General features: G+C 46.1%; 1 protein-coding gene across 9 annotated transcripts in view; it reads left to right on the top strand.

The window, feature by feature from the left end:
* TMLHE (trimethyllysine hydroxylase, epsilon) overlaps positions 1-26,807 on the top strand; it is a 61,067-nt gene that overhangs the window by 19,271 nt on the left and 14,989 nt on the right. For 7 of the 9 annotated variants that reach the window (XM_075007520.1, XM_075007523.1, XM_075007518.1 and 4 more), the window contains 7 exons: positions 2,256-2,437; positions 4,595-4,771; positions 9,281-9,560; positions 11,009-11,128; positions 12,240-12,476; positions 14,326-14,464; positions 15,655-21,924. In XM_075007520.1, the coding sequence (XP_074863621.1) occupies positions 2,257-2,437; positions 4,595-4,771; positions 9,281-9,560; positions 11,009-11,128; positions 12,240-12,476; positions 14,326-14,464; positions 15,655-15,786 (1,266 nt within the window). In that variant the 5' untranslated portion in view covers position 2,256 and the 3' untranslated portion in view covers positions 15,787-21,924. Of the gene's footprint in view, positions 1-734; positions 801-2,255; positions 2,438-4,594; positions 4,772-9,280; positions 9,561-11,008; positions 11,129-12,239; positions 12,477-14,325; positions 14,465-15,654; positions 21,925-26,807 lie in introns of those variants that run through there. The other 2 variants (XM_075007519.1, XR_012647256.1) reach the window with 2 other exon arrangements.

The following is a 26,807-nucleotide window of genomic DNA, read 5'->3' as shown; positions in this document are numbered from 1 at the left end:
CCATTGTTTGCAAAGTGCTTGGTGATCCCTAGATCAGGAGCAACGTGCTGTTAGACCCTTTTTAAAACTGGTGCATGTGAGACACCATTTAAAAACTTAAAGTTGGCCAGTCTGCTGCGATTTCTGAACCGTAATGTTGCCTAATACAAGAATTATGTGAGAGGTAACTTTGGTACAAGGAATGGTGGTGCATGTAAGTTTTCAATGTCTTTCATGCTTGGGCACTTAAGATGATATTCAGTGGTTCTAACCTTTTGTCTCACACCACTGGTCTGAAAGGCAGCAATGTACATTTTTTTTTCCCCATTTTCTGTGGCTTCCCTTCTGCCCCACCCTCCCAAATGCATTCAGCTGAACACTTTGTTTTAGTAATCTGCTTTCATCTTAGAATCAATCTGCTTTTTTCTAAAGAGGGATTATTAGGTTTTAGTGACCATCAGATTTAGCAGTCTCCAGATTGTTGTTTCCTATTGTGTGTGAATGTTTTATGTACTGTGTTCAGTTAATCATTTTATTGATGTGTGGTAACCTTAGAATTTTGTTATGTTTAAATATCAGTCAAGTTCCATTTTATAAAGGCCCCTCTATTTGCTATAAAGGCTGATAGGTGTTATTCAGGGAGGGGCAACCTAGTTATTTCCTCTGCTTAACAGATGGCGTCCTGGCCTGAGGTCTTCAGAGGTTATTTAGGCATCTAACTCCAATGAAAATTAAATAGTTTTTAAAATGTACAGATGCTGTATTGCTGCTGCTGCTGCTGCTCATACCAGCGCCTGGAATATCTGAGAACAAGTAGAGCTGTAAGTGGCAAAGAACTCAGGTTTGGTGTCCAGAAGACTAGAAAGATATAGTGAATCAGAGTTAGGGAAAACCACATTTTTTTGAATGATGAAGGAAACACCCAAAATGAGAATAAAAATGAAATAGAAAAAAAGACCACTTTCTGTATTCTCCCTCTCCTGCTTAATGCAGTTATGTTATTCCGAACGTTTCTATGTTTAGTGTTGTTGATCTACAGCTGTTGATTGAAAGCAGGATAAAACGCACCCAGATATCAGGGTGATTGGGAGCCCTGTCTGTGCTATAAAAACAAATGGGGATTCCAGCTGTCACAAAACAGGGAGGGTGGGTTCTGATTTAAGCTTTAGAAATCTTTTTGGCTGTAAAGTAAATGAGAGAATATTGAGGTAGTACAAGCACTCCTCAAATTTACAACACAGTTGGGCTTGTCTAGACTACCTTTCTACTTCGAAGAGAGGATGGTAAGTAGGGTGTTGGGAGTTTATTAATGAAGTGCTGCGGTACAGCTGCAGCACTTCATTAAGCAAATTCCCCCCCTGCAGCGACTTCACAGTTTTAAACTTCGAAGTTCCGGCTTGCGTCTAGCCGCTGCTCACCTGCTGGTACTTCAAAGTGCTGGGGCAACTTCAAAGTCCCTTTACTACTCAAAATGTTGAGGAGTAAAGGGACTTCGAAGTACCGGCGGGTGAGCCATGGCTAGACGTGAGATGGCACTTCGAAGTCGCCACGGGGGGGAATTTGCTTAACGAACTGCCTCATATGTACCGCAGCACTTCATTAATAAACTCCCAACACCCTACTTACCCTCCTCCCTGTGAAGTAGGGAGGTCGTGTAGACACAGCCAATTGGTTCCTGAAATGTGCATCACAAGTCAAAACGTTGTAACTCAGAATTTCAGTCCACTCCATTGCAGGACTGAGCATTGTAAAGTCAAAACCCACATCATAAGTTGAATCAGGCTATCAAACTAGAAATGTCGTAAGTGTTGTTCATTGTTAGACCAAAAGTCAAGGACTACTGTAAGCAATTAAGCTCCCTAGTTTTAAAAAAAAAAAAAAAGAAAGAAAAGAAAAAAGCTTGACTTGTATTAAATTATTTTCACTTTCCAGTCAATGATGGCTAGATAGTTGGGATGCGTCACTGGCTGTTTGAGCTGGAGAGCATGGTAGATTCTATGTAACATGAAACAACTCAGTGCACACTGCCAGGTTTCAGCTTAATTTGCTTCCTTTACTGTTACTTTCACCTCCCCACACTTGTCTTTCATCTAGCTGTGATATCCTGAGAGTAACATAGACTGTAAATTATTTTGGTTTGGCTCTACCTTTTCACTGTAAGTGTGTAGCATCGGGGCACTAGTCCCTCATTACCTGCCTCTGTAATGTAGAGAAATGTTCACAAAGAACCAGCCATGGTAATGTTTGTCTGTCTCCTTCCTGTTGAATTTCTGTAGTATGTGGTGCCGCAGGTTGACACATCTGTTCTCCAGCACTCGGTGCCTGCTGAATAGAGGCATTGGACGCCAGAGATCATGGAAGCCCTGTTCTAGAAAGAGTCTCCCTGCAATATCCCGTTGGCACCATATGGCCCCAGCATCTCTCAACTGTGCCTGGCAATTACATGGTGATCATTTAGGTAAGGGGACAGTATGTGTACACCTGTATGTGTGTTCGTGTGTGCCCAAGCATATGTCCATCTCTCAGCATTTGTGGGGTGGAAGGTATCCTTTTTTGATAATGTGTTACAGTGGTATTACTGTGTTCACGAAAGCTCATGCTCAAAACTTTTCTGTTAGTCTATAAGGTGCCACAGGACCCTTCGTTGCTCCTTCAGTGAAGTCACTCTCAATGTCCACTAATGTGAGCATAGAGTCAGGTCACTGCCCTCTTACTCTATGGGTTAGAGGTTTGGTTTGGTGTTTTCAGGGGCAGATGGGACCCAAATCTTCAGGGTTTTAATAATTTTGAAGCAGCCCAGTTTAGGAGGCTAAGAGAGAGTTTGAAGCAGGTCTAATCCCATCTCAGCCTTGACTTGCTGAGTGGCTTAGAACAAGTCACTTCACCCTTTTGTCAGACTGTCAAGGTAGATGACAGACCAATTATTAACCCCCTAATAGCTCCAGTGTTTAAGTGATGCCTGATACTTCTTAGATAATTTCAGTTTTATGAATTACCTGAAGGCAATTCATAATTGATGTGTCACTGTCAGCGCAGCTCATTTGGGACACAGTCACTATATGAAGATGTATTTTGTACATATTAAGTGAGGCTAGTTAGGGGACTTTAAGATTTGAAGCATCTCTTGTAAGTGTGTCCTTAAAGGAAAGTGTCTAGTATTTGGTCCAAAGGACAATGTGATGTATAATTGTATGTGGATCTGGTTAGGTTTTCAAAAATCATGCTGGATTTGAGAGGGAAGCACTCTCCTCTCCACCCAATGATGTTCCGAGAAATGTCAGAGCTGGTGGAGACAGTTTTAAGATGTCTGTGGATGGAAACATGGCAAAAGCGCCCTGCCATGCTGTGGGTCCAAGGAATATTTCAGTGTCAGGGTTAATGCCAGTGCAACAATGGTTTCCACTGTATTCAGATGAGTTTATTGATTTCTACCTATTCTGTTTGGTGGGGCCTCTTCCTGTTTCTGCTGAGTTGCCAATTAGCAATATGGCCCTTCTGCAAGGGGAACAGAATAGTCTGATTTGTCAGAGAATTGGGAGGAAAAAAAAAGTAACTGCCGGTGTACATGGCCAGCATAGGTAAGGCTGCAATCTTCCTTCAGAGTAGCATCACTGCTGTGGGCTCGGTGAGATCAATCTGTGGAACACTAGGCCCTAGTTAAAATAACTCTGGCCTGATAGTCAGAACACCCATGAGGGGGAGGGAGAGGGAGAGGGGCGTGGGGGTGGGGTGGAGAGGGATAAATGCCAGCAGAATTCATAGTTGGTGTAGGGGGGCTTCTTAGCCTTTTGGGATGCATCTGCACATCTTCTTGAAGGTGTAATTACATTAAACCCTGAATGTAGCAGACCCGAGTTCAGCAGATGTCAGGAGCAGACGTCTGCCAGCCAGTCTCCACCCCCCTGCCCAGAAAGAAAAGTACAGCACTATAAATGCCAGTGGCTTACCAGAGCTGCCACTGCCGCTGGTCCTCACCATAAATGGGACTACCATCATGGCTGGAAGAGCTGCTGTAGACAGAGGCCCTTCTGCAGAAGGGACCGCAGCCACAGATGGGTCCCCCACCATGGATGGGACCACTGCCATGGCTGGAAGAGCTGTCAGAGCCAGAGGAGCCCTCGTGGATGCGTTCCCCTCTGCCGCCATGGATAGCAGTGCTGCAGCTGGGTCCCCGGCCATGCTCTGCCCTGAGCCCGGGCAGCTCAGAGCCTGGAGAAGCTAGGAAGGTCAATACGCCATCATATAGTAAACCCTCAGATTTAATGGACTTTCAGGATTAATGGACACCCTTCCCCCCCATTAGTCCATTTAATCGAGGGTTTACTATACCAGTTCAGCTAGACATAAATGTGCTAGCTCTGTGCAAGCTAGTTTGCAAAAATTAGCACCACCACCACAAGGGCTCAGGCTGGCTGCCCAAGTCTGTGGGCTGTGTATGCAGGTGGTTAGCATGTGTCACTGCAGCCATGGTGCCATGCTGCTAGTTTTGTGTGCTAGCTTGCACAGCGCTTACATGTATGTCTGCCTATGTGGGGACCACACCTCCCAGCTGTAGTATAGAAAGGCCTTTGCTTTTAACTTGTTTGACCAAGGAGTCTTTTATCTGCTTCCCCAGAGCTCAGATATGCAGACACTCTGATGCGCTTTGATTATGTGTGGCTGCGTGATCACTGCCGCTCAGCATCCTGCTACAACTCCAAGACTAACCAGCGCAGCCTCGACACAGCTAGTGTGGACCTGTGCATCAAACCAAAGGCTGTCCGAGTGGATGAGACTACACTCTTTCTAACATGTAAGTCAAGGGATTCTGCACTACACATTATGAAGGAACCCAGCTAAGCCCAAGTAAACATTCCGTCAAATGTCCGTCAGTGCTTTCTGCAATCAGCCCTTGCCTTAAAGTGCTTCCGGGGTTTGGTTGCTTTTGGTCTATTTCAGAAACATTTCAAAGTAGCTTCAGCGCCATGTATTCTGACTCTTCTGCCCATTCATAGATTAGGGTTGGAAGAGACTTGAGGAGCTGATATACTCCAACTGCCTACTCAGAACAGGACCAAGTCCAACTAAATCATTCCAGCTAGCGCTTTGTCAAGCTTAAGAAACCTCTAGAGATGGAGATTCCACCACCTCCCTAGGCAACGCATTCCAAGTGCATCACCACTCTCCCAATGACATAGTTTTTCCTAATAGTTTCTAAACTGAACCTCCCCCATTGCAACTTGAGACTACTTGTTCTGTCATCTGCCACCACTAAGAACAGCTTTACTCTATCCTCTCTGGAACCCCCTTCAGGTAGTTGAAGGTTATTAAATCCCTGCTCACTCATCTCTTCTGCAGGCTAAATTGCCCAGTTCCCTGTTCCGTGTGCCCCAGCCCCACCCCCCACCCCCATCATTTTTGTTGCCCTCCTCTGGACTCTCTCCAGTGAGTCCACATCCTTTCTGTTGGCGGGGAGGGGGACAAAACTGGACTCAGTACTCCAGATGTGGCCTCAGCAGCGCTGAATAGAGGGGAATAATCACTTCCCTCTGTTCCCTGGCAACATTCCTACGAATGCAGCCCAATATGCCATTAGCTTTCGTGGCAGCAAAGGCTCACTGTTGACTGACTCATCCAGCTTCCTGTCCACTTAAACCCCAGGTCCTTTTCTTCATAACTGCCCTTAGCTGTCTGGTCTCCAGCCTGTAGTAGTATATGGGATTTTCCTTGCTAAATGCAGGACTCTGCACTTGTCCTTGTTGAATCTCATCAGATTTCTTTTGGACCAGTTCTCAAATGGGTCTAGGTTACTGTGGACCCTATCCCTACCCTCCAGAATATCTGCTTCTCCTACCAGCGTAATGTTCCCTATTACCCAGATCATTAATGAAGGTGTTGAGCAAAACTGGTTCCAGGACTGACCCCTGGGTCACTCTGCTTCATACAGGTCATCAATTAAACATCAAGCCATTCATTGGTCACTACCATTTGAGCCCGATCTAGCCAGCTTTCTGTCCACCTTCTAGTCCATTCATCTAAGCCATACTACTATAACTTTCTGGTAAGAATACTGGAAAAGCCAATATCAAAAGCTTTGCTTAAGTCAAGATATATCACTGGTTTCCTCATACCCAGAGAGCCAGTTATCTCATCATGGAAGGCAATCAGATTGGTCAGGTGTGATTTGCCTTTGGGGAATCCATGTTGACCGTTCCTGATTGCCCTTCTTTCCTCCAAGTGGTTTGGAATGGATTCCTTGACGACGACCTCCATGATTTTTTCCAGGGACCGAGATGAGGTTGACTGGTCTGCAGTTCCCCAGATTCTTTCTTCCCCTTTTTGAGAAAATAAAAAATGGGCACTGCATTTGCCATTGTCCAGTCATCTGTGACTTCCCCCAGTCACTACCAGTTTTCAAATATAATGGCCATTGGCTTTGCAATCACATCAGCCAACTCTCTCAGGACACTTGGGCTACGTCTACACGTGCATGCTACATCGAAATAGCTTATTTCGATGTAGCGACATCGAAATAAGATATTTTGATGAATAACGTCTACACATCCTCCAGGGCTGGCAACTTCGACGTTCATCTTCGACACTGGGCAGCACCACATCGAAATAGGCGCTGCGAGGGAACGTCTACACACCAAAGTAGCACACATCGAAATAAGGGTGCCAGGAACAGCTGCAGACAGGGTCACAGGGTGGACTCAACAGCAAGCCGCTCCCTTAAAGGGCCCCTCCCAGACACAGTTGCACTAAACAACACAAGATCCACAGAGCCGACAACTGGTTGCAGACCCTGTGCATGCAGCATGGATCCCCAGCTGCTGCAGCAGCAGCCAGAAGCCCTGGGCTAAGGGCTGCTGCACACGGTGACCATAGAGCCCCGCACGGGCTGGAGAGAGAGCGTCTCTCAACCCCTCAGGTGATGGCCGCCATGGTGGACCCCGCTATTTCGATGTTGCGGGACGCGGATCAGCTACACGTGCCCTACTTCGACGTTCAGCTTCGAAGTAGGGCGCTATTCCCATCCCCTCATGGGGTTAGTGACTTCGACGTCTCACCGCCTAACGTCGATATCAACTTCGAAATAGCGCCCAACACGTGTAGCCGTGACGGGCGCTATTTCGAAGTTGGCGCCGCTACTTCGAAGTAGCGTGCACGTGTAGACGTGGCCTTGGATGCATTAGATCTGGCCTTGTGAAGTTGTGCATGTCCAGCTTTTCTAAATAGTCCTTAACCTGCTCTCCTGCTCTCACCACTGAGTGCTGCTCACCTCCTCCCCCCTATCATGCTGCCTAGTGCAGCAGTCTGGGAGCTGACATTGTCTGTGAAGACTGAGGCAAAAGAACATTAAGTACTTAAGCTTTTGTCACATCATCTGTTACTAGGTGGCTTTCCCCATTCAGTAGGGATCCCATGCTTTCCCTGACCACCACCTGGTTGCTTACACGCCTGGAGAAGCCCTTTTTTTTGTTATCCTTTGCATCCCTTGGTAGCCGTAACTCCTGTTGTGCTTTGGCCTTACTGATCACAGCCCCGCGTGCCTGAACAGTATTTTTATACTGCTTCCTTGTCATCTGTCCAGGTTTCCATTTCTAGTAAGCTTTCTTTTTGTGTTTCAAGCTCACTGAAGCTTTTGGTATTAAGCCAAACTCATCTCCTGTCATATTGACTATTTTCTGCAATTTGGGATGGTTTATTCCTGCACCCACAATAAGGCTTCATTAGAATACAGCCAGTTCTCCTTGACCCCTTTCCGGTTTGTGTTAGCTTCCCAGGAGATCCTGCCCATCGGTTCCCTGAGGAAATCAGTCTTCTTTTATGAAGTCTAGGGTCCATATTCTGCAGCTCTCCTTTCTTCCTTTGGTCAGGAGAGTGAACTCAACCATCTCATGATCACCGCTGCTCAGGCAGCTGCCTACGAATACTTCCCCTACCATTTCATCCCTGTTTTTCAAGAGGAACATGACCCCTAGTTGGTTTGTGTTCCTGTGGTTGAGAAGCACATTTTTCTACTACGTACTGTCGCTTTCCTCTGGTTGTGTAAAAAGACTCTCACAAATGGGGAAGCATTTCAGCTTAACAGCTCTGAACGTTGTGCAGTGACTGCGCAAAGTTAAAAATGATTATTTTCTTCTCTTGGATGTTCTCTTTTAACAAGTAAAAAATGTAAAATTCAAAGAGGTGCCTTGGTAACTTTTTAATGCATATCTTTCAATAGAACAAAATCAAACCATTAGTGATGTGATGAAATTGGTACCCTTCTGCACCTCCCCTGCCCACCCCCCGCACCCAAAAATGTCCAAGTTAACATAAGAACTCCATATAGGCATTTAGTGAAGAGTTCCCACTGTCCTGTGGATACTTTTAGCTTACATTCTTAGGTTGACGGTTAGGCATTCTTGCTGTGGCAAAGATGGATCCCAGTAAAGGGTTTACATTTTTATCCTAGGGAAGTCCAGGCTTATCACCAGACCATTGGTGTTTTGGGAAGAGACCTAGCTGTGAACAGATAACTTGAGAACAGAGGGTAGATCTGGCCTGCTCTCTAGTTGTAAACATTGTCTCAAAGTTTAAAGCTGTTTTCTTTTTTTCCCCCAAATATAAGTAGCTGTCTGCAATTTTTTAAAGGTTTTGTTTATCTTCATTTTCTCTTCCTCAATCAAAGAATGTGTTAGAAGATGGACTGCTTCCTTTCTTTTACATTTTTCACTTTAATGTGAAGGTCTGGTCAGAACTCTTGCCTCCTATTTCATCCTCTATCCTTTTTGTCTGCTCCACAGCTTGTCACTTTTTCTACTGCTCTGAGAAGTGATTGTAGATTTGTCATGTTAAAACTCAGCAGTCTCTTCAGGCCGTTCCTGTTGTATCAGTGCCTGACCCCCTCCTTGAATGAGCTCTCTGTACTTTCCTCAGTACTTTCTGGGGGCAAGGGGTTATGGATTTGATTTCAGGTTATAGGACTGTAAAACTGATGCCTTCTGTTCTGAATTTTGAATAAGGTACCCCCATCATACTAGGGAGATAGTCAAAGGGTTCCATACTCTGGCTAAGATAAAAGTAATTTAGCTGGGAGCTAGACCTCACAATGCAAGTAAAGGAGCCATCAGGCGCACTGAAATATGAAATAATATGGTGTATCAAATGCTCACTTTCCCACTGTAATCTGAAAGATAACTTTATATACCTTGTCTAAGGAAAATCAAACTGCAGTAAAGAGTGGGTGCTAAACAGAATTGTAGGATGAGATGTATTATAGCTTGCTGATTACCCCAAAGCTCCAGTGGCAATAACACTTTGTATTTTATCACAGGGCCAGATGGTCATGTAACCAAATATGGGTTAGACTGGCTGGTGAAGAACAGTTACGAGGGTCAAAAGCGGGAGATCATGCATCCTCGAATTCTCTGGAATGCTGAGATCTATCACCAAGCCCAAGTGCCCTCTGTTGACTGCAAGAGCTTCCTGGAGACAAATGAGGGACTGAAAGAATTCCTGCAAAACTTCCTGCTGTACGGCATTGCTTTTGTAGAAAACGTTCCCCCAACCAAAGAGGACACAGAAATCTTAGCAGAGAGAATCAGCTTGATCAGGTAACTTGAAGTCTCCTAAGGAGGCCACGTGCAACTTTCTGAGAGCTGCAAGAGCCACACAAATAACCAGGATGAGATTGTAGCCTCCCTTTTTAATATGAAGGTGGAGTCCTCACTTACCATAGATCCAAGAATAAAACTCCAGTCAAGGCGAAATATTAACCCGCAGGCTGTGTGGCCAAGCCATTTGATTTAAGATGGAACATTGCATTGTAGAACCTGGCAAGTCCACAGGCCCCATCTCCTTATGAAAGCAAGGGTTAGGGCATTGTGAAAATGCAGAGGCAACATCTGACCACTGGTGTGCTAGTGGATAAAGTTCATATCAGGGAGTGAGTGGTGGACTGAGAAGATTTTGAGCTTCACTGGGAGCAAGATTTCCTGTTTTTTGATTCAAAGGTTGAGAGGGCAGCCTGGAGCCTGGGAGCTGGAAAGATCAAAGAAGACTTGTAGTTGGGCCAGAAAGAGAAGTGTGGGAAAGCTATTTTAAGTGTACAGTAAAGCAAAATTCCCACTGGTCGAGCCCGGGTTTGAATTTCAGCCTGTCTCCAGACTGAGTGCTGTAGAAGCAGCTTATGTGCTACAAAGGGAATGCAGAGAGCTACTTCTTGGAATTGCCACTCTCGTTCATGCTGGTTAAGGAGTGACATATCTAGTTCCCAGGGCATCCCGTATATCTTATGCACCTGGCTACTTATAGGCCTTATCACTGTGGCACCCAAGACTCAGATCATCAGAGATAGGTAGGTGCCTAATTCTGTTTTATTTCCCTGGGAGTTAGGTACCTACAGACCTTTGAGAATCTAGGGCCAAAGGCTTTTCAGCTTTCTGCCCCTACAATTTGCTTATCTTCAGCCTGCTTCCTCCTCTGCTGCTCATCTTCCTTCCCCACAGTTCAGGGCTTGGAGAACTGGTGTCCAGGAGCCAGGGGAGGACTTGGGAACCTTCAGACTTGAGCAGGGTTTTTGTGCAATCCCAGAGGAGGTGGATGGAAGGCAGGATGTGCTGTGTGAAGGCAGCGTCTTCAGCCTAGGAGTGGGAATGCTCCCCATGACTCGGGAATGGTGCTGTTGTTGATTTTATAAGAATGGTGTTCAGCTGGAAGACAAGAGCCATTCATCAGCTTGAAGGACATTGGTCATGAGACTGGAAAGGCTGTGAGGATTACACAGGGGAGAGGTGCTTTTATAAGGGAGAGGAACTGACCACTTAAAGTAGTAGAAGCCCTTTCACTTGATGTTAGTAATTAAAGTCACTTAATATGTATTATAAATAGGCAATATATTATAATATTATTACTTTCTTACTTTTGCGTTTTGGGCAATGGTGAGGCTACACTAAAGAAAACAGCTTGGATGGTTCCTAAAGCAATCTGTACCACACAAGTTGTGTTTACTGGCCCTTCTATGTGATGTACACCTCATCAGACCTTCCCTTTTCCCTTCCAGGGAGACCATATATGGTAGAATGTGGTATTTCACCTCTGACTTTTCCCGGGGAGATACAGCATACACAAAACTGGCTCTGGATCGTCACACTGACACCACCTACTTCCAGGAGCCTTGTGGGTATGTGCTTTCGCTGGTTCCCCAAGATGCAGATCCAAAGGCAAGAGTAATTTATAAGAGTGAAATTTCTAATGGCAGAATTTTCAACAGGTGGGAGTCATTGTGGATTGTTCTCTGAAAACTTCCACTCAATGTGCTGCAGCAGTCAAAAAGGCAAACAGAATTCTAGGGATCACTAAAAAATGGATAGAGAATAAGACAGAAAATATCTTATTGCCTCTCCATAAATCCGTGGTACCCCCACATCCTGAATATTGCATATGGATGTGGTCGTCTCATCTCAAAAAGATATCTTGGTATTGGAAAAGGTTCAGAAAATCCAACAAATACGATGAGGGGCTTGGAACAGGTGCCATATGAAGACAGATTAAAAAGACAGGGATTTTTCATCTTAGAAAAAAGGAGCCTAAGGCGGGTTACAATAGAGGGATATAAAATCAAGACTGGTGTGGAAAAAGTGAATAAGGAAAAGTTATTTTGTTGTTCCAATAACAAAATAATTAGGGGTCACCAAATGAAATTAATGGGTAGCAGGTTTAAAACTAACAAAACGAAGTTCTTCTTCACACAGCGCAGAGTAGGCCTGTGGAACGCCTCACCAGAGGAGGCTGTGAAAACAAAGACTTGAACAGGGTTCAAAAAAGAACTAAAATTCATAAAGGTGAGATCCATCAATAGATTCGTCAGAATAGGTATGAGTGGTGTCCATAGCTTCTGCTTGTCGGTGATTGGAAGTGGATGTCAGCAGAGGGATTGTTTTTGTGATTACCTGTTCTGTTCACTTCTTCTAGGGTAGGGATTCCCAACCTATGGGTTGGGACCCAAACATGGGTCACCATTAGATTTTTGTAAAGGTCGCCAGCTGGGCGGCTCCAAGCCACATCTCAAACAGGTTGAGAACTGCTGCTCTAGGGCATCCAGTGTTGGCCACTGTTGAAAGACAGGATACTGGGCTAGATGGGCCTTTGGTCTGACCTAGTTTGGCCATTCTTATGTTCAGATTCATTCCCCAGTGTTAGTTATCTTCCTATAACACGACTTGGTTCTCTACATGTGACAGATTGACTGACTGGATTTTCTGTTGTGGTGTGTGTTCTATGCCCCCTTGCAGTATCCAGGTGTTCCACTGCCTTAAGCACGAAGGGACAGGTGGCAGGACGCTGCTGGTGGATGGCTTCTACGCAGCAGAGCAGGTTCTCAAGAAAGCTCCTGAAGAATTTGAGCTCCTCACCAAGGTGCCGCTGAAGCATGAGTACATTGAGAATGTTGGGGGCTGTCACAACCACATGATTGGGGTTGGGCCAGTTTTGAATATCTACCCCTGGAACAATGAGCTTTATTTGATCAGGTGAGAAGTAATGGGTCAAACCATTGTTTGGGGGAAGGGGAGCAGCCATTAAAAGCAGGTGTGGTTATTCCACATGCTGGTCCTTTTGTACAGAGTAGACTGAAAGAATCACTCTCCTTCACAAAAGAAGTCCACGTACCAGTGCTGGGACTGCAAGCTCTTCCAACTGGCACGTTAGGCTCTTTATGCACCTTTCTTGCTGGCAGGGCACTTCTTCTTGGTCATTTCCAAGCTGTGCCCTGCAACGGAAAAGTTGCAGGACTGGGTTTGAAACAGCCTTTCTACTGTGGGTTACATTGGGCTCGACTGAAGGGGAGGGGACAGGCCCTGTCTGGTCAGGTTTTCATCTGAATGAGTTGTCTGAAAAGGGTGGGAGCCACTATTCTAATTTTAGCATTTTATGTAATTGTCACTCACTCTCACAACACACACCTTATTTTAAATGGTTAACTATGCCAGTCATTCTAACTGTCTAAAGGAATCACGTGGCAGTTCTGTGCCTGCCAAATTTCCAAACTGTGCATGGAGAGGTGTCCGGGGAATTTTCAGGGCATTATCTCCTGGACAAGTACCCACAAGTTCACATGCTGTATACATTTCCACTGAGAACTCCAACACTTAAATTTCAGATTACAACTAGCTGCTAACCCCAGGGCAGCTACCCATTGCCTGGCCCAGTCGCCTTTTGGCATGGGGGTGCAAGTAGTCTTCCCTTTTTACTAGACCCTGCATGGTGTAGGTCAATGAGAGCCATGCCATTGACGTCAGTGCCTGTGGGATCAGGCCTTTTATCTGTAGGTCTTTCTGTATATCCATCTACTCTGCAGTGAGGTAGAGTATAAAACTTAGCCCCAGTCTTGTGTCTTTTGATTGTGGTTCGAATCCAAACGGTCCAGGTTGTGTTCTTTAATTTGAGTGATCAATTGTGTATGCTGCTTTTTCTACTTCAGAAAAGCACCTAAGATGGTCCACAAACATTCAGCCCTGCTCCTTGTACCTCTGTTTCATTAAACGTATATAGCACTGAGGCAGGGTTCCACAGATTGTGTCCCACTGAGGATGGTTATTGGTCAGTTTGTTCAAGCGCTGGTATTCCCAAAATAGTATTGACCTAGTCACTGATTGGAGACTAAGACAGTAAACTGCACATGCACTTCTTGCACGGTCTCCTTTTATTATGGTGGAAGAAGTTTTAAGTTTCTCCACGATGCATCAGGGTTGATCTGCTGCTTAAGAGTTTATACCACTCTATCCCTTGACATGCCAGTTAATAACCAGGCAAGGCTTTTGATTTTGTTCCTTCTTACCAGCCATGAAGAAATACTCACTCTGACATGTGGGCCTTTTGCCAGCTCTCTGCACTGGGTGAATGTCACCCTCTCGACATTCCAAGCTGGCAGATGAATGTTTCAGAGTCACTCTGCTGCTGCTGCCTCCGTCTGTACTGCAGTGCTCTGATTTCTCTCTGCACAGCATAAATTGGCAATTATAGTTAAAAAGAAGTTTCTATAGGAGATGGGCATGATGAGGTTGTTTGAGGCTAACAGGCTTACAAGAAAATCCAAAACAAAATATTAACAGAAATGGGGTGTTTGTTTTGAAAAAATAAATCAATGAGGATAGTTTGGTTTGGATTTAAATTTGTTCCTTACTATATCCTCACTCCTTCCACCTCTCCCCGCTAACACAGTTTCTACATAAACACACAGCAATCCCTAAGGCGTAGTTCGTGGCCATCTGAAAGATGTCCGTTGTGCATTGTACTTTAGCGGTTTCCTGTGGAAACATCTGGCTCTGCTTTGCTCATAGATCCATGTTGGCTGTCCATTCTGTTTTTGTCCTGACCTAGGTATAACAACTATGACCGAGCGGTCATCAACACAGTGCCTTATGATGTTGTACATCGCTGGTACGCTGCACATCGCACACTCACCGCAGAACTGCGGAGACCGGAAAATGAACTCTGGGTCAAACTGAAACCAGGCAAGGTAAAGTCACAGGTGGGGGGACACGTGAGCTCGGTGCACTGAGGGAGGCAGAACACACATGTTATAGCAGGGAACTGGCAATCACGATAGCTGCCTGTGCCTCTGACTTGGTGTAATACCTTGGACAAGTTCCCCATGCCTCAGTTACCTGCTCACAACTCTGGGTTAGGTGCGTTACGTTGGCAGCACACAAGTTGCCTTTGTCTACATTCTTATCACCAGAACACGGGGTTGGGGGAAGGGGCGAAGGGAAGTTGTGGTTGCAAAACAAAGCAAAAATATTGGGAATTTACCCAAAAGCGCTGCAGTTGGGGAAGTAGATCTGAAGTGTGAAGCAGAGCCAATCAAGCTCTGTCCTCTTGGGCTGCTTTCAGTCTTGCACTGCAAAGCAGTCCATAAAATCAAATGAGCCCCTACCCCAGCTGTGATGGAAGTCATGGTGCACAAGCCATCGAAGCACACGAGGTAGCTCCAGTCTTGAGTTTACAGTGCCATGGATGTGATGTGCTTCATTCCATTGTTTAGCGTTACAGTTACAACATGCGGATCCAGACCATGTTACAGGTGTGCAGACCCTAGGCATGTTGTGGTCCAGTGGATACCTCCATCCAAGCCTACTGAGAGGGTTTTATATAAGTCAGGGGAGATCAGTGTCCGAAAGCTGCTTCATCCTCCCTCTGCTCCTCCATGGCTGAAAGGAGAATATGCAGCGTGAAGAGAGGAGTAGGGCAGCCCCATGGGAGCCAGAACTTCTGCCGTACACACCATCTCCCAGTCATGGCAGGAGAAGGGCAAGCGATGCAAGGTTTATACTGCCGGTGAACTCGGTCAGCAGACCACTACCAGAGAGGCACCAGCGAATGTCTTGTTTCTTTGTACTCCACAGTGTTTCTGTGTTATCTGTTGTCTCTTGTTTTCAACTGGAAGCTCTTTGGGGCAGGGCATGGCACTTTGTTCTGAGTTTGTACACTACCTAGCACAGAGGTGCCTTTTGTTCCATGACTGGGGCTGAGCAATAGCATTGTAAATAGTAATTAATGCTTCATTATAATTTCTATATACTGAGCAGTGCGAGGGCCACATCTAATGTGTAAGTGTGCCACTTAGGCCATATTCTGCTCCAGTAAGACCTCTGTTCATGTAGACGTCACTCCACTTTGTATTCTAAGTGCTTTTCTCCTCTCCCGTAGGCGCTGTTTGTGGATAACTGGCGCGTCTTGCATGGGCGGGAATCATTCACAGGATACCGCCAGCTGTGTGGATGCTACCTGACAAGAGATGATGTGTTAAACACTGCACGCTTTCTGGGGCTGCAAGCATAATGTAAACTGTCTGCAGGAGAGGGGCAGCAGCACCTCCATCAACCACAGTGCTGCTGGAACCAGGCATCACCAGAATGAACTTGTTTTAAATACCTCAAAGATTCCCACCCAACCAAACAGTTCTCAGTGCTTGGGGAGTGGATGGGAATTAGAGGTCACCAGAGCTTTACTTGATTGTCAGCTATGTGGCAGAAGGAGAGACCTCTCTTGCTCCCTGTCCCCATGGCTTTTCAACACTGTCTGACTCAGCTTGAGAAGGAAGGAGCCAAGTTGCTACTGGAAATGTTCACAAATGCCAGCAGATGCAAAGTTCCAGCTCAGTGCCTTCTGGGTGTTAAATGTGGTGGCAATAGACTCGTGTTCCCTTAGGTGTGTCAGTTGCCTTCCATGATCCATTGTTTGCAGGAGGCCAGAGTAGCTGTTTGCCTAGTTTTGACTCTGAGCCAGTCCTGTTGCAGCTTGAGAGACAACAAAGAGGACTTCTTTGGTCCTGCGTGAAGTAATGCAAACACCAGGTTACTCCAGCATGAGGTGATAAATTTTAAGGAACTTTTTCCTGCTCCTGAAATGTCTTTCCTGGCCCAACCCATGTGCCTGTATTTCCAGGGGAAGAGGAGTGGCCTTCTCCAGTGATTGAATGCAGGCTGTGTTGACTATTTGCCTCATCCACGTGGGCCATGCAGTATGGTATCTCTCTAGGGAGATCTGTGAGGAAGTGGGAGACATGAGAAAGATCTGGAAGACAGCAAGATGCAAATCATCACAGCAGCGCAAGGCCAAGAGCAAGGGTGTGGTACTTCCATAACTTCTCTGGCTTGAGCAGCAACAGGCTTATCACCAGTGTTCCCACAGCCTGTTGTAATAATGAGGTCAAAGCTTCTCTACATAGTAAAGGCACAGCTGCTGCAGTGTTTCTTGCAGACTTGCTCCTTTCTGTTCTCTAAAGGGCTCCAGGCTTTGTGCTGAGAAGCTGACAACTTGCTGCTGGGAGCAGCTTCGGGTTTTACACCATGTTTTCCTATCAAAGGTAGCTAGCAAGATGCCTTTCAGGCCCAGCAAGACATAAATTGCATAGGCGTGTCTGGTATTTTACAGGGACACTGTCAAGGTAGAAATCCTCTTTAAAAGCAGGTTCTTTGCTGTTAGCAATGACAGCTGCTCATGAGAGCCCAGAGAATTCTCAAAACCCCATTTTATGGTTTATTGTTCAGTCTCACTGTCTGTCTGATTTTCCTGAACTGGTAGTGTTGTAAACACAGAATGGGGATGTTTTCTTATAAAGACAGTGGTCTTCATTTAGTTTACATACAGATAAGTGTCTCCTCGTACTTGAGTTCGTAATTCTTCAAAATCTACATGGGTGAAGCAATTAGGCGGTGTCCGTTTAAGGCACTTATTCCCATAGACAACAAGGCTTCACTTCAGTTGTTGGGGTTTATCAGAGAGTAACTGCAGCACCCAGTGTAATCTGCTAGCAGGGAATATGTGCAAAAGGGCTCTGATAGCTGTGAATTTGTGTCTGCAAGTGTGGTGTGAAGTCGTATTTGCCAGTTGTCTCTTCTAGGACCATGGACTAGAGGCTGCTCTGGTGCTGATAGTTTCTGCTGTAGGAAGAAGCTGTCAGGTTTTTTTTTAAATCACAGAAGGAATGAAAACTGCCTCATTCGGCCCTTTTCATTAATCAGAAGAGAATTATTTAAGAATGCTTGTATTTGGTGCACACGGGGGCTGCCAGCACAGCCCATCTTTTGAAAGCCTTTAACATGTAAAAAATAAGCGAAAAAGTTACAAATCAATCTCTTGGCACTTTTTGCGCATCAGAGAAAGATGTCACTAGCGCAGGGCCACATTCTGGCCTTTGATACTTTCACTGCAAAGATGTCTTGGGTTCCAAACACTGCACTTGGTGGCAGGTGATTTCAGGAACAGCTTAGATATAGAAATGGGGGTAAAACATTGTTTGTATTGGGTGTTTTGAAACTGTGGGCCCTGGGGAAGGAATTTGTCATCAGAATGTTAGGCTTGAAGCTCACTGACAGCTTTGCATTTGAGAGGAAGTGGGGTTCATGAATTCCATTCCAACAAACTCCCAGCAAACACCCGCTTCTGCTGCCTGTGAAAGGAGTAATGTTTGCACACAACAAAGCACTACCAGATTTTCAGAGTATGAAGCAGCATGTGTTACTAGGCAAGGCTCAGCTGCTTCAGGAAGCTCCAACACCCCGTTCTCAGATGACAGCAAAGGAGAAATTATCTGAAGGTAATTGAAGGGAGACTGGATTGGAACCTGTGCCTTTTTGATAGGAGACAGGAATGTGGTTAGGCATAAGCTCTTCTGGACCCAGCGGACAGAATACACCGGACACCCCAGTCTGTCCAGGAATGAATGCTGGAAACTGAACCTTACTCCCTAAGTCGCTGAAAGTGGTTATATATTTCCCATTATGATGACATGGGGATGGCTTGTTTTCCCCTTGAAAGCACCTGGTAGAGAAGTCTACTAGGAATGTATAAGCTTCTGAAATACATTTTTTCATGTATGTCCTTTTCAGTTGCTCTGAACCTCCCTTCCCAGCACCAAAGATGGCAGGGCAAGAATTCAGTTTAATCTTCATCAGTGCCCTTTCTGGATCTTAGGGATTGGGAATTTCTTCTGAGCAACTTGGTGGAGTCAGGTATTATTTGGGGGAATAGTATTGCATAGGGTTGCACATTGGCAGTCTGTCAAATCTATGCATTTGTCTCGACGCTGTGTCTGGAACATTCTGCATTCATGATGATGTTCTTCAGTCAGTCTTTGTACTCGAGATTTACAGATTCATTTTTGGCTAATAAAGTAGGAATTGCTTTTTTTAATCACAGTGAGTTGAAGGCTCAGGTCTGAATGATAACGGGACTTATCCTTCACCTGTGTCGCACTGGTCCTGACATTACATGTACTCTGTTGCATCAAGCCAGTCCTCAGTCCAAACTACAGATCTAAATGTCATTTAAAATGTTAAACAATACAATGTTAATAGTTTAAATGATTAACTAGTTAACCAATTAAAGGGAGGGGGCGGAGGCAGTGCTGGCCATCCCTGGCAGAGGGTTAGTAGGTAGCATGAGTGAATGGTAACACTAGTGCTTAGTCATTCAATATTTTACATACTTAGCCCAAACTTCTTCAGAGTTTTCCTTCTCCCAGAGATATTAAATCTGTGCATGATTCAGGTCTTGGAAAAACTTTGACCTGCGTTTGTGTGTAAATTTTCCTGTCTCTGCCTGACACACACAGTTGTGATTATCTTTTTGTTGAGCAGTACCTACTCCACAAGTAGTCCCTTTAAAACAAATGTGAGGTATGACATATGCAGTACTTTGGTAACAATATAGCAGTCATAGATTATGCCTTGAGATGTGATATGCTATGGAAGCGTGGAATAGTCAGATTGTTGTATCAAATTGATATGATTACTGGGTATACTTATGGACTGACTAGTGATTGCAGGAATTGGAGTCACTGGGGAGTTATAATGCAAATCTCAGTACTGAAATAATTCAACTGCAGCTAGTTAAATGCACCCCTGGGGAAAACAGCATGCAGATTGATGCAGAAATTGTTCAAAAATATCAACCCCAAACAAAGAGAAGAGTCACTCCCAATTCAGTCCAAGACCTGACGTGAAACTGACAGAGAGAAAGGTACTGGAGGTCTTTCTGGGTCGCCATGTGGAGGATGGATGACTGCCTGGTAAGCTAATCCTCCACATAAGTTATTGTTTTTGTTATTTATGTTATTTCTTTGTAGTGCTTTTGCTCTGAACACACAGTACTTTGCATAGCTGGCTGGTCACTGGTTAACCTGCCGCCTCCCTGTGAAAACAGAATGGCAGGAGCTGATCTGAAGTCTGACATGTTGCAAGCCTAACAATGACTTGTAAGACTCTGCAGCCAAAATCTCCTCGTCTGGCGGGAGAGAACTGTGAGACACCACCACAAGAAAGGGGATGCCTGGAGGCCTGAGGTGCTCTCCAGCAGTCCCTGAAAGGGTGTGAGGTGCAGTGTCGTAGGAGACTGTGACATAGGTACTATCCAGTGTGAGAGTGGTGATCACAGTCTGACTCTGCAAGAGGATTAGCTGTGGAGTTGGCCAAAGTCCCATATGTCTCTGCCTTCACATGCTGAAAATAGCAGGAGCTTGTGATCAGGACATTTCGTTGTTAGCTGGCCATCCCTGTGTCACAGGGCACATAAATGCTACAGGGATCCCCAGGGGATGGATGGGAAATTTGGGAGGAGTTACATATCTGTGCTGATGATGGTTGCTAGGTTTGAGCACTACTAATGCAGGATCATCAAAAGGTGACCTACGTGCTCCTGCCCAGCAGGGGGCAAGGGAAGCGTCTCTCTTGGGCAGGTTGCAGCAGGAGTATCAAATGGTTCGCAGTTGGCGCTCACTGGTAATGTGAAAAAATTGCTCATCGGGACTGGTCAGGGAGAGATTGAGAAGAAACCAAACCAGCAGGGGCATCCTTTTACAAGCAAAGACAAAGAACTGTTGGGACTCTGCTGGCCACCAGTGGGGAGAAGGTAAGCAGTCATTGTGTTTGCTTCATGAAAAGAAATCTACACCAGGCTTGACTGAAAACATCAGCAAAACTTTGTGTGGGATTTTGTTTTAGACTAGAGGAGAATTTGTTAGTTAAGTTTTAGGCCCTAGAAAGCACTTCAAGGGCCTTGCTGGTTTGTTAAATAAACGTAGGTTTGCGGTAAATATATCTAAGTGCTGCATGCTGAACTGGAAGTGTTGTAGGGTGTAGTTAGTAAGCTGTGGCATATAGTTCCTCAGGGAACAGCAGATTTGATAACTGAGTGAATCCAGAGGAGCAGGGGCTGGATGCTGTATGGATGCTTGAAAGACTTGTGGGTTGTGGGTGAAGGGGGCTCTGGTCTGGGCCCAAGGGGTTTGGAGAGTGGGAAGGGAACCGGGTCTGGGGCAGAGGTTCGGTGTGCAGAAGGAGTCTCAGAGGTGCAGGATCTTGTTGGTTCTTGTCTCAAGCAGTTGCCAGAAGCAGCAGTGTGTTTTGCCCTTTGACTTCTATACAGAGGCACAGCCAAGTGGCTCTGTGTGCTTCCCCATCTGCAGGCACCACCCCTGCAGCTCCCATTGGCTGTGGTTCCCATCCCAAAAAGTGGGAGCTATGGGGACAGTGCTTGGGGCAGTGGCAAAGCACAGAGCCTCCTGACTGCCCGACACATGAGATGGACTGGGAACAAACGGTTGCAAGTGGGAGCCACGTATGTGTGGGCAGAGCAAGACCCACATTCCTCTCCCACTCCACAGCTGAAGTGCCAGAGCCTATACATACATGCACATCTCATGGAGCAGGAAGGGACCTCGGGAGGTCATCAAGTCCAGTCCCCTGCTGCCTTGGCAGGACCAAGCACTATCCCTGCCAGATTTTTTTAAACTATTTGCCCCAGACCCCTAAGTGGCCTCCTCAAGGACTGAATTCACAAACATGGGTTTACAAGGCAATGCTCAAACCACTCAGCTATAAGCCCCAGATCCCACTACCTGTGGGGAGTGCAAGGGCCAGATTCAAACAGCTGATGGGCCTGATGTGGCCCATGGGCTGTAGTTTGCCCCCACCCCCAAGATATACGGAGACCCTGTTTCATTATCTCTCAGGTCTGGGCTGCCTATTCTGCCCTAATACTGGGGGATCTTTCACTTCAGTTAGGTCAGAAGCTTGGTGAGGAGCATGAGAGGCCAGGAGTCAGGGTCTCCTCTCAAGGACCTGCAGCAGAGCCAGGAGCAGCATAGAGGTGACCTGACTCTCCCCTGTCCCCCAGGCTCACAAGAGTCATAAGAACATAAGAATGGCCATACTGGGTCAAACCAAAGGTCCATCCAGCCCAGCATCCCATCTGCCGACGGTGGCCAATGCCAGGTGCCCCAGAGAAGGAGAACAGAAGACAATGATCAAGTGATTTATCTCCTGCCATCCATCTCCTGCCCTTGTTCTGAAGGCCAGGGCACCATACTTTATCCCTGGCTAATAGCCATTTATGGACCTAACCTGCAAAAATTTATCGAGCTCTTTTTTAAACCCTAATAGAGTCCTGGCCTTCACAGCCTCCTCGGGCAAGGAGTTCCACAGGTTGACTGTGCGCTGTGTGAAGAAAAATTTCCTTTTATTAGTTTTGAACCTACTACCCATCAATTTCATTTGGTGTCCCCTAGTTCTTGTATTATGGGAAAAGGTAAATAATTTTTCTATATTCGCTTTCTCCACACCATTCATGATTTTATATACCTCTATCATATCGCCCCTCAATCGCCTCTTTTCCAAACTGAAAAGTCCCAGTCTCTCTAGCCTCTCCCCATATGGGACCCGTTCCAAGCCCCTAATCATCTTAGTCGCCCTTTTCTGAACCTTTTCTAATGCCAATATATCTTTTTTGAGGTGAGGAGACCACATCTGCACGCAGTAGTCAAGATGTGGGCGTACCATAGTTTTATATAGGGGAAGTATGATATCTTTTGTCTTATTATCGATCCCTTTTTTAATAATTCCTAACATCCTATTTGCTTTACTAACTGCCGCTGCACACTGCGTGGATGTCTTCAGAGAACTACCCACTATAACTTCAAGATCCCTTTCCTGATCTGTCGTAGCTAAATTTGACCCCATCATGTAGTACGTGTAATTTGGGTTATTTTTTCCATCTGTTCATTTGGATATTCCTAACAGGGCCATCAGAGTACCTGCATGTCTTCCTCCATTCCTCACTTTCTGGAACAATTCTAACTGTTCCGGAGGGGTGGGGTTCCTTTGTGTCTCTTCTGTTAACAGTGAGGTTACACCCTGTATATTGGAGGCAGAACTGCAGGGGAAGCTTTAAAATCTAAAGGACTAAATTTAAACAGGTATGAACTAGCACCACTCCACAATTGTCAGTAGAAGTGGGCCCATTTTCTCCACTGTTGGATTTGCTTGAAAGAACCTAACTATCAGGGATTCCTGTAATACTTCTCCCTTCTCTGTTAACTGAAGCAGCAGCAACCTCACTTTGCAAGGTCAGCCATCCACTAGAGCCTTGCCAATATAGCAATGTCAGCAAACAGTGTGATCTTGTTTTTTGGCAAGGCTCCTGTGCTGATTAAAGTCCTAGCCTAGATGCAGTGACATAGAATAAAAAGTGCTTTTGCTGATGCCCCTTTTTTCATTCACCAAACTACTCTAGCCTGTGCCTGTGCCAGCGCCAGCGCTTCTGTGTTGGTGTTAGTTGCATCTGTACTAGAAGAGTTTTGATGCCGTAGCTGACACCATAAAGCTCTTGGGTGCAGACTGTGCCAAACAGGTTTCCTGAGTGTCCACTCTCTGGACACACTTGTCACAGTGAAGTGGCAGTGCATGGAATCCCATGGCCTGAATGGCAAACCAGCCCTTTGTCCTGGTGGGGTTCTTTCTCTGCTCAGCTGCTGTGCAGGGAGGTAGGACCAGTATGGTCAGGTCTGACTTGAGCCAGAACTCCTGCATCAAGCTCATACCCTCTGTTTGAACTTGTGAATGAATGACTGTAAAGGGTGAGCCCCAGGGAGAGCAGGCTCTCTCTGAGAAACAGCCAGGTGAGCCAAGTGGGAGAAAGAGGGATTCTTTTGAATTCAAACACATTCCGACTGGGAAAGGGTTGTTGTCTTTGTCTTTGGCTGGCTGGCTGATGCAGAGAGACGGACCAAACTGGCTTATGGTGGGAGGGATAGCTTAGTGGTTTGAGCATTGGTGTGCTAAACCTAGGGTTGTGAGCTCAATCCTTGAGGCAGCTGTTTACAGGTGTGGGGCAAATAGTTTTGTTTTGTTTTGTTTTTTTTTAAGTCTATCAGAGGTGGTGCTTGGCCCTGCTAAGCGGGCAAGGGACTGGACTCAATGACCTCCCAAGATCCCTTCTAGCTCTACAAGATGCATATCTCCATATCCTGGCCACGTCATAACCAGCACATAGATGTGCAAGTAGAAAGGAAATGATTAGTTAGACACAATCAGGTTAAGGTTTTTTGTTTGTTTTTTTTAATTTTGGATTTGGTGTAGGACTTTAGGCTGGTTGATGTATTTTTCCCCTGCACTCTGGAACCTCTAAGATGAATTGCCGGGAAATAATTCTGTGTTCTAACCTTGATGGTTTTCATTTGCTTTTATTTACACCAAGCAATCAGGTATGCTTAATTACTTTTTGATATTTTTCATCTTTTGTCTTGTTAATAAACTACCTTTTTGTAAGGCAACAGTTTAATTCCTATGTTCAGAAGGAGTATCTGTGTGAATGTCTGCCTAGCTCAAAGGGTCAGATATCAGATTACAGCTTAATTTCTTATCTCTGTTTCCAACTCTCCCCTAAGGAAGGGGGAAGCTGCAGGTTACACACAGGGATATATCCAAGTGTGTTTTCCTGGGTTTTAAGGGGGGCTTTTTCACTTGGTGATGGTGGCAGTTACACCCCCCCCCCCCGCCATGGTCAGGAACTCTGTGACCTTGTGGAGCCTTTTAAGCAGAGTTGTAAAGGCCATGGTATTTTTAAGGTTTTTTTCAGGCCACCACTTTCTGCACTTGGGAGTGTCAGACTGGGGATCAGCCCTGACAGAGCTGGAAGAAATCTTTCAGAAAGCCTCCAGTAATGGAGAATCCACTGTGTCACAAGGGAATTTGTCTATCAGTTACCATCCCTGCTACATGTTTACACCTAATTTCTGTTCAGAATTTGCCCTTTTCTCCTAGAGTAGAGTGGTCTGCTGTTGGAAGTCTCTGCCCTGTGTCAGTAGCTGTAGGCTGTGATCAAATCCTCTCTTATCTTGTGGGTCTCTTAATTGAATTCCTAGTTGGAAAAGGGGGTTAGCAGGGGGATACGTTCAGTTCTAGAACTGTCTGCAGAGCGATTACCTACCAGATGCAGTGTCTGCTTGATTCACTGTCTTACTGGCACTGGTTGTGGGTGTGAAGCTACAAAGCCAGGAGAGTGGGGAAGGGGCTTATCTGGGCCTATTCTGTGGCTACACGTGGCAGCTGAGTCTCGAGCGCAGGCTGGAAGGGTTGAAGGAGAGCTGACTCCAGGCTGGGAAGAGGTAATTGGGCAGTTACTTGGCAGCTGTGGGCCTGTGCCCCAAGGCCACTCTACGCCCTGCCAAGGTGCTGGTCCTCCTGCCCCAGTGGCTGGTGTACGTGCAATGTAGGATGTGCAGCAGTTGGGAGCAGTGCTATTATCGGTTACTTTGGTGACTTGCCCATCCCATGTGTGTGGTGGCTGCTCCGGTCTTTTTCCCTGCGTCCTCCTCTCGCTTCCTTGCATGCACCTGGGGATTGAAGCAGAGCTGGCCCCACTCATCTCTGATATAGGGGGCAGGGAAGAGCCATGTGTTGGACTCCCTAGTATTTCCACGGTGGTCCCCACCCAACTCCCATTCCATCTGGTTTTGGGCTGTGCGTGTACAGAGACTTACCAGAAACTCTGCTGCTGTTCTCGTCACACCAGGGGAACTCAGGGGTAGACTAGTGCCTGGCCTTTTTCTGTCTCTGCTCTGCGCATGATTCTAGGTGGTCGTATCCAGCCATCATGACCACAGTAGCACCGGTGAAGCACTTGTAATGCTTCAGTTCTGGGAAAGTCCAGCCCATTTCTGTGGGCAGGAAGCTGACCCAGCTGCTACAGAGCCCTCTCTGGATGAAGGTGACGACACTGACACAGAGAAGGTGGCGTCTGAGGACCAAGCTGCAGGCAAGCTCTGTGGTGAAGTTGCACCACTGCTTCGTGTGTTTATAGTAAAGGAAATAGGAAATGGTGTGGGGCAGCTTCTTCAAACTGAGCTCCCTCCCAGCCAACCATGGCTCCAGCGGAAAGCAGCAGGATCGGGGTGCTCTCTGACTGGGGGCCTTTTTCTGGTCCCCCATCAAATTGCACCTCAGAGCAGAGTTTTGTTGACTCCATAGCTGCTTGTGAGGAGGGCTGGGTGCTGTTGGGGGTTCTCGGATTGTTTTTCCTTGGTTGGTTCAATGGGTTTTAGCTTCTATCCCTTGTTTTTCTGTGGTTGTCCCCCAGAATTGAATGGTTGCCTAGGTTAAGGGGTTCCTCTTCTTGGTTTAGGGAGCACCTGTAGGCTGACCCATCCCCTGCAATGGGTACACACTGGTCCTTCCACCCCAGTGTTCACATGGGTTTTCAAGTAAGTACAGTTAATCTAGGTAGGAGTCCATTTGACGGTGACACAGAAATCCAGGCTGAGTATTGTGTTTCTTGCATGTCCCTTCAAAACTGATCCTGGACCCAGCATCCTGGGTTGTTGGCATAACCCAACATGGCATTCTTACCTGGTGCTGCATCAATAAATACACTAAGACCCCGACATCCCTCCACTGTAGGAATTAGTCTCTCACTTTCACTGCTAGACAGCACTCCCTCTTGTCTTGGGACTGTGAGAGGAAAGGTGGGGCTCCGTGGGCCTAGGTCACGGGGTAGAGGCTTTTAGGGAAAACAGCATAGACTCGACTTGTGTTTCTAACGTTTTTAAAAAGAGAAAAAGGGTGAGAGAACCTGGGGCATTCCTACGTGTTATAAAGAAGCCAACAAAGGAAGAGAACCTGATTTTGCTTTTCCTTTGCAGGTCACCTTTAAATGTCAATGTAAATAGTGCCTGGGGCTGATGGATATCAGAATCTGTAGCTGTCTGGGGTTTGAGAACTTAAACCACAAACTTTAAGCCCATACTTGTCATTGCCGGATCATGTCTGCTCATATGCTGGGTGTGAGCTGCTAACCCTGGGTACCTGGGCAAGCAATGGAATCGGTGCATGCAACTGATACTAAAAATTGCAAGCGTTTTGTGGCCACCTGCTTTAGTCCTTGGCAGGAGCTGTTCACAAAGGGGAGAGGAACCAACCTGATGTGACAGACACCAGCCCCACAGAGAAAAGGATTAACTTGTCTTTACTTCAACTTGCAGCATTTGCAGCCTGGCCTGCCAGTCGCCCCACCTCCCCTCAATG

Source organism: Carettochelys insculpta, chromosome 13 (assembly GCF_033958435.1).
Source record: "Carettochelys insculpta isolate YL-2023 chromosome 13, ASM3395843v1, whole genome shotgun sequence".
NCBI lineage: Eukaryota > Metazoa > Chordata > Testudines > Carettochelyidae > Carettochelys > Carettochelys insculpta.
Note: the sequence above shows the minus strand (reverse complement) of the source record. Positions and strands in the feature narration are given on the sequence as shown.